This window comes from Camelus dromedarius, chromosome 3, assembly GCF_036321535.1.
Source record: "Camelus dromedarius isolate mCamDro1 chromosome 3, mCamDro1.pat, whole genome shotgun sequence".
In the NCBI taxonomy this organism is placed as follows: domain Eukaryota; kingdom Metazoa; phylum Chordata; class Mammalia; order Artiodactyla; family Camelidae; genus Camelus; species Camelus dromedarius.
Genome location: NC_087438.1, coordinates 50,053,476 through 50,061,556, shown reverse-complemented (window position 1 = coordinate 50,061,556; position 8,081 = coordinate 50,053,476). Strand labels below are relative to the sequence as shown.

The following is an 8,081-nucleotide window of genomic DNA, read 5'->3' as shown; positions in this document are numbered from 1 at the left end:
TCCTCCCTGCAGTTTGAAACTGTCAGGTTGCTGCTAAGGAAGCCGCCGGACTCGCTGTTGTTTCAGCGGCAAAGCGGCGAGAAGACGCGGAGGGAGGAATCCGGGTTTGCGGAGAACCGAGGCGGTGGGTAGCGGCGCCCCGGGCGAGCTTGCGCCGAGGCGCTGGAGTGGGGTTAAAGTGCCTCGGCCTGGATTGCCACTCCCGGGGATCGTAGAGGCCGGGCTAGGGGCCTCTTCCCGAGACGCGAGCCCTTCTGCTGGGATGCGGGACGGCAGGGGCGAGAGGTTTTCCCCTCCAGGGCGTCGGGAAAGAGGGCAGAGTGAGGGGTGTCTGAGTATAGCGGTGTCGTTGCCATAGGTTCGAGTCATTTAAAACGTAGTGGGTAAAATAACCGTATCTGACACCTTATTGTTTTTAAGTGAGAATTTAACAGAGGTGAGTAAGAGAAAGTGATTGAAGAGAACTTACAGTCCTTTGCTGGCACGCAGCTGCTTCCCCTTCTGCCTGTAGTCCCTGACGTGGGGAGGGGCTGGTGCACCCCCTCTCCTTGCCTCCAGCTAGGACTGGTCAAGGGCGCAGGGACGTCACCCTCCTGCTAGCTCGCATGTTAATTCACTCTTCCTCTGCCCCTTGGGGGTTAATTTGAATTCCCGCACCGCGCTTTCCCTATCAGCGAGGTGTGATTTGATTTCTCTGGCACTAGAGGAGCACTCAGAAGTTTTTATCTCGTGGTTTCTGATATCTTGGATTAGGGAATACTGAAAATTTAGTGATCTGATGTACAATCTACCACCCATTAAACTTCATTTATCTCCTTTGTTTTTGAACTAAAAACAATCAGAAAAAATACTGCTATTGGTAGAATTTCAGATAAACTGTCATACCTTGGCATCAAAGCAGGGCAGATGGAAAATTGATAGCATATTTTCCAAAAGTACAATAGTTGTTTTGTGTCTGCAGTATCTACATTCAGAAAGTCTTTCTGAGGACTGACCATACTTTACAGCTCATTTGTTTTTTAAATAATCAGCACACCACCGTCACCACCCCCAACCCCTTACTACCGGTCCACAAACACATCCTAAAGGAAGAAGTGATTGGAAATAGAAAGGACTATGTTACCACAGTGGTGGACTTGAAGTCCATGAAGCAGCCATTCCTAGCTGCAGACTTATGTGCTTATTTTATCCTCCCTAATTGGCTTAACTAAAGTCAGCCATGCTGAGATTTAGTTTACTTACCATGTCTCCGCACGGTAACATTCACTGAATAAACTTGAAATTTCTTTCCCACAATGGAGCCCCAACCTGTGTTTCCATTCTAATATTTCCCTTTTCCCTGGATCTGCACTTGCTTCAATTTCCTCATCTCATTTTTCAGCCCACTGTGATTGGGATTTATTCCACTTTACACTAAAATTCTTCAGGCACATGCCCCAGCAGCTTTCTGGTTGCCAAATTCAAGGGCCTCTATCAGATTCTCATCTTTCTTTGGCATCTGACTGACCACTCCCGCCTGGAAGCTTTTGTGATGCTGTTCCTGTTGTTCTGCTGTTCTCACTTCCTTTTCACTCTTTGCTGGCTCCTCTTCACTTCCCCTTTAAATATTAGCAGTTCTGATTTTAACCCTCTTCTTGTTACAGTAGTGGTGCTTAATTTTATTAGGGTTATGGTACCCTCTGGACACATTGGAAGCTGACAATCCTCTTCCTAGAAAAATACACATTTGCTAAAAATATTGGCTACAGTTTGGGTGTAAGGACCTCAGAATAAGAACTCTTTCTCCTGCTCCTTTTCGTAGATGATCTTATCCTCTGCCCTTTTTCAGCAGTTCCCATTATGCTGAGGATTCCTCAAAATGAATCTCCAACCTAAACCTCCAATGCAACGCACATTGCTTAACTCCAGGAAGCACTGTTCACGTTGTAGCCATTGTGAATGACAGTTCTTGGAGTTGTGCATTGCATAACTGGTGTGGCCAGATACTGCATACCTGCAGCTTCACTTCAGTGCCCCAGAGGCACCTCACACCTAACAAGTCTGATATTGAGCCTAATTACCCTTCCTCCCAACCTACTCATCTTCCTGTATTCCTTGCCTTGGAGAGCAGCAGTCCCATCCATCTAATGGCAAGCCAGAAATCTGTAAGCAATCAATAGTTCCACCCTATAACCCCTTAACCAATTATTCATCCTGAACTTCCACTGCCAAAATGCAACTGTCTCATAGTCACACCTCCATCCACTTTCCACTGCTGCCTCCTGGATTACTGCCAGAGGGAACATTTCTCTCTTGACTCTTAATCGCTCTCTTCTTCAGTATCCCACCTCTCCAATCCATCCTGAAAGCTGCCAAAGTGATCTTTCTAAAGGACAAGCCTGATCATGTTCCCACTCGTTTAAGACATTTAAGTAACTTCTCTTAGAAGAAAGACTAAACTTTTTAACACGACACAACTGTGATCTTCCATGACCTGGCTGCCCTTACCTTGCCTGTTTCATCCTTAGCCCAGCCTTGCTTTGTACCCTTTGCTTCAGCCTCACAAACTACTTGCAGTTCCTGGGGTACGTGTCCACGCCTCTGTGTCTTTGCTTTTGCTGCTCTGCTGCCTCACATAGCCTGAAATGTTTTATCTGTCTTTCAGGTCTCAACACCCCTGCCATCTATTCCCACTTCCTCATGCCCTCACCATTCCACCCCATGAAAAAGGCTGCTCCTGTCTCCCTGTTTTATGCCCTTGTTTTAGGGTCTAACTGCACTTTTTTCATCAGTCATCTTATGTACATGTCTGGCCCTCTCTAAAGATTGCAAAATCCTTGAAGACAAAGACTTCTTCATCTTAACATTTCTCACCAATGTCTTCCATGTAACAGGCATTCAGATAGTTTGAGTAGTCACTATTTATCTTTTAAATAAGTTATGTACTTGTTATTAAAAGTACTTTTATTATTATTTATTTTTGTGGTTAAATCCTTAAACAATTTTTCTGTGTATGGTATTAGAATTTGTTATTTTGTGGAGGCTTGCTTTTCTTAAAATAATATTCCCAGAAGGTCCGTTCCCCAAGCAGAGAATTTGCATACATTGTTCATTCTCTCTTGGTTCAGGATCGCATAGGAAAGGACACAGCACCCAGCTTAACACATACTATTGAACAGTGATCACACTCTCTTTTTCTCAACAGCCCCCACTGTGACTTTTTACAAGGATCTTCTATTTTTCTTTAACCTTTCGTGTATTTGTCTCATCTCCTTGACTGCATCATAGACTCATTAATGTTGGGAACTGAGTCTTGAACTGTTTTTTCTTGCCCATTGATTCTGTCTATGGGTGTTCAGTATATGGAATGATTTTAACATATTGAATGATCGTTGTTTCCAGGTTAGGATGTTATTACACACACATATATATTTAAAAAACATTTTGTTTTAGTTTAAATATTGAGGGAAGCAAACTAAAGTTAACCTCTACTGTTTTATAGCATCTGTACAGAATGTCATCAGATGGGAAATGCTCACCTCCAGTTTTGCAAAGTGGCTCCGACCGAGGCAGCTCTGTCTCTTCAGATCTTCAGGTAGGAAGACACAGCGAAATTTGTCATGACTTATTTATTTCAACCAAGTGATAACACAAGGAAAAACTAGGAATGCGTTTTTCATTCATTCATACTATACATTTATAATTATACTGTGTATATAATGTGTATCAAATTATAATAATATCAAACTTTGGGAATGATTTTACAAATTCTGGGAAATACCTTGCATTGTTTTCATTAACCTTTCAGAAAATAATCATGAACTCTTCCCATCATTCTTTGTACGAAGGCTTCAAACCATTCAATGATAGAAGAAGCTGAAAATCTCAAGAGACATTTTTTTCTTGCAGTTTTCCCATTGTAGCTCTCTCTTATGAATGATCCTTTCACTTTAATGCAAATTAATGGAGTATCATGGCATCCAGAGTTCTGGGCCCCTGGACTCCCCAGTGTTCCACTCTCGGTTCCAGTCCCTGTTGCCACAGCATTCAGCACCCACTGCTGCCCGGGACCCGGACGGTGACAGATGCATTGACTAAGGAAGGTGTGGCTTTTATATGAAATGTTTTAAATGTCTTTAATTCTAAATCTTTTATTATCAAAAATATGGTTCAGATTTCTGGAGAAGATTTTAAGTGAGAGAATACTGACATGGTCTGTCTTGGGTTTTAGGGTTAGATCACTTAAGAGGGGGAATGCTGGATGGCGTGTTTATGCCTAAGTAGAGCGAGTTGTTATTGGCCCTGTGTAATATGACAGAAGCTTTAGGAAAAGATTTTATAAAACAAATAAGTTCCTTTAATGGAAGTTACAGATTGAGGAATTGGGAAGCTTTTGGCAAAGTATGTGTGAATATTTACTAGGATCAAAGTGGCCCGGGCTGTGACACACGCTTCATCCTTGCCTTCCCTTTAAATGGTACCTCTTCCACTTCATGCTGTCTTTTTAGGCCACAGCACTTTTCCGCACCCTTCATCTTTGCCATATCCAGACTTTCTTCAAGAGAGAATGGATTAACTTACTTATACCTGTGATACTGTGATTTGCAATAAGAAACATATATTTGGTCTTCATCCCATTTCTGGCACAGAGCTCATAAAACTATTGGAATTTCCTAACTGGTGAGAATGATGAAAGTGTCTTTTGTTATGGTGATGAGGTGACTTTTGGACCACACCTAAGGGTGGGGACTGGTTGCCAGGAGAGCCAACCACGTGATAATGAAACTTTCATTCACACCCCACTGACTTCGGGGAAGGGGAGAGGGTCTGGAGTTTGAATCAGTCACCAGTGGTCATAGGTTGAATCAGCCATGGCTGTGTAATGAAGCCTCTGTAAAAACCCAAAGGGAGAGGGTTCAGAGAGCTTCCGGGTTGGTGATCACACGGAGATGCTGGGTGACTGGCCTGCTAGGAGAAGGCATGTTAACTCTGTGCCCCTTCCCCTATGTATCTCCTCTATCTCTGGCTGTTCCTGGGTTATATCCTTTTATAATAAACTGGTCATCTAGTAAGTAAAATGTTTCTCTGAGTTCTGTAACCATCTAGCAAACCAATCAAACTCAAGGAGGGGGGTCTTTGGAAACTCCAGTCCATAGCTGGTTGGTCGGAAGCACCACCTGGGCTTGGGAATGGCATCTGAAGTTGGGGGTAGGGGGGCAGTCTTGTGGGACTGATTCCTTAACCTGTGGAATCCGATGCTGTCTCTGGTGGATGGTGTTAGAATTGGGTTGAATTGTAGGACCCCCAACTGGTGTCTGAGAATTGTTTGGTGGTGGTGGGGAAAAACCCACACACTGTAATTGTTGGGTCCAGAACTCTTTAATACTAAAATGTAAACACCTTATAAGATCCCAAGTTGTCATTTTTTCAAGAAACAAAGCTTTACATCAAAAGGATAAATCTCTAAAGTAGAATTTTAAGAGAGAGATGGATGATAGTTTTCTAGACATGCCAGAAATAATTTTGTGTTACTAGTTGCCTGCTTAGAATGTCGCCCCAGCTGAGATTCTGTTTTTAGTAACCCTCAACTTAAGACCTTACTTGTTCTTGACTACAGTTGAAAACCTGCCCATATTCCATTACGGGAAACGTTTCCAAATATAATACCAAAAACTATGTTAAAAATAAAATAACATAAAATAAGTATATACCTCTACATATATTAAATATATAAACCAAATAATTAATACAAAAGCCCCTCATAAATCACTATGCCCCTTAAGGGCATTTTAATTACTGTCTTGGTTTTGGGAATGCTTCATAAAACTGTCAGTAATAAATGCTGAAGGATGGGCAACATGCATAGTGCTCATTCACTGATAACTTCCTCTAGGCACAACTCCAATATACCAGCCAGTTGCCCTGACTTCACCTGGTATGCATGGGTTCAGCTATATTTTATGGTCACATCATTGGTGTAGGGTGGAGAGGAGGGCAGGGGGAGGCAAAATTACAAGTTTTGATTGTTACTCTAGGATTCTTGTTTACCTTAAGGCAGGTTTTCTTTGACTGTTAAGAAAGACGATAATATTTATTTTGATCCTTAACTAAAAAATGACTCACCTGTATCTACATATATGAAACTAAAGTCATTGTTTAAATAACTAATTTTAAATTTTTTTCCTGAAAATAAGTTAAAATATATATGTACATTAAACACTGTTAATGTATACCTATTTACATCCCCTATCACTCATACTGATTGTTGTGGAAACTTGGAAATAAATGTTTGGGTCTTTCTCCTTTTCATAGGTCAAACTAGGGAGGCCACAAGTTAGAGTTGTTTCCCCTTCACTTCCATTCCAAGAGGCACACTTTACTCCTGTGCGAATAAACTAGCTGAGCAGAGCTGATTTGGCTAAAAGTATCTGTAATTGCCTCCAGAGGAAGGAGATGCTAAAAAGTTATTGACATCAAAATGTAAATAGAATACAGTCACTGTGTTAATCTCCTCCTGTCATAACAAAATGCCACAGACAGAGTGGTTTAAATAACAGAAACTTACCTTCTCACAGTTCTGAGTTCTAGGAGTACCAGCTGAAGATCTGGCAGGGTTAATTTCTGATGAGGTCTCTCTTCCTGGCTTGCAGATGGCCACCTTCTCGTGCCTTTCCTCAGTACACTGGTGCAGGGGGAGACAGAGCCCTTTGTTTTCTCTTCTTAAACGGACACTAATCCTTTCAGATCAGCACCCCACCCTTATGGCTTCATTGAATCTTAATTATGTAATTACTTTCTTAAAGGCCCCATCTGTAAATACAGTCATACTTTGGGGTGGGATGGGTAGGGGTGGGGTTGGGGCTTCAACGTGTGGATTTGGGGGAAACAAACGTTCAGTCTGTGACAGCCATACTTTTATACCTTCTTTGCCAAAATCGGAAGTTTGCTTTGGCTGTTTGCCAAGTGTAATAGGATGTTGTTTTTGGCTGCTTTAACAAGAACCAAGCAAGAATGGTTTACGTGAGTGGCTTAAAGTTTGATTCTCTCTCTTGTAAAAATCTGAGCTGGTCCATAGTCCTGTGGTCATCTGAGGACCCAGTCTTTTCTCTCCTGTTGCTCTGCCCTGCCCTAGGGTGTTGACTGCATTTGCATCATCAGGTACTGGCTCCCCACAACCTCTGGCCCCTGGGAAGAGCTGAACAGGGGGCAGGCAGCTTCATTTTTAAAAACTTGCTCTGAAGTCGTGCACATCATTTCTATTTTAATTCCATAGACCAGGTCTCTTGGCCAAACCTGCTTGCAAGGGAGGCTGAGAAATGTCACCGGGTGGCCATTGGCCCAGGTCAGACACTGCAATTTTATTAACTTAAAGAAATAAAGGGGGAATGGATGCTTCTGGACTGTTAGCCTCTCTAGGATAGGAAGTTATTGCACTTGAAATTTTATATAATTTGATAATTAGTTCATTAGGACTGACTCATGCACTCAAGGTTATAGAGAGTTTCCTTTTATTGTAATAACTGAAAGCTAATATGGTTCAGGAAGTGTGAACTTAGGCTATTTAAATCTATTTAAAGACTTGCAGTTATTTTTGTTAACATAGAAATTAAACGTTGTATCTCTGATATTCCAAATGACTTTTTTTTCTAATAAGAGCCTTCTGCCTTGGTGATAACTATTAAGTGAAATACTGACTTTATTTTCTATCAGGGAGTGTCAGTTTAAAACTCAGACATGTGTTTATTGCCATGAAGAGGACATCACTGACAAAGGAGTTGCATTTGACATTGAGGGATAATAGAAGGCTGGGGTAGTTTTATAAGCCTAAGTATCTAATTTACTTCTCTATTTTGTTAGGATTACATAATATCAAAAAAGTTCTGGGGCGTGGAGTTATAACTCAGTGGAAGAGTGCATGCTTAGCATGCATGAGGTCCTGGATTCAATCCCCAGTGCCTCCATTAAAAAAGAAGAAAATTCTGATTCTCAACTTAGGTAGTTGAAAATGGTAGCGCTTTTTTTTTAATTGACTTATAGTCCGTTTACAATGTTGTGTCAGTTTCCAGTGTAGAGCACAATTTTTCAGTTATACATGAACATAC

General features: G+C 41.6%; 1 protein-coding gene across 4 annotated transcripts in view; it reads left to right on the top strand.

Annotated features, from left to right (window-relative positions):
• The first annotated feature begins 11 nt into the window (after positions 1 to 11).
• POC5 (POC5 centriolar protein) overlaps positions 12 to 8,081 on the top strand; it is a 34,047-nt gene continuing 25,977 nt past the window's right edge. For 3 of the 4 annotated variants that reach the window (XM_031446845.2, XM_010975010.3, XM_031446836.2), the window contains exons 1-2: positions 12 to 124; positions 3,482 to 3,574. In XM_031446845.2, coding sequence (XP_031302705.1) covers positions 3,494 to 3,574 — 81 coding nt within the window. In that variant the 5' untranslated portion in view covers positions 12 to 124; positions 3,482 to 3,493. Of the gene's footprint in view, positions 125 to 3,481; positions 3,575 to 4,008; positions 4,083 to 8,081 lie in introns of those variants that run through there. The other variant, XM_064481627.1, reaches the window with a different exon arrangement.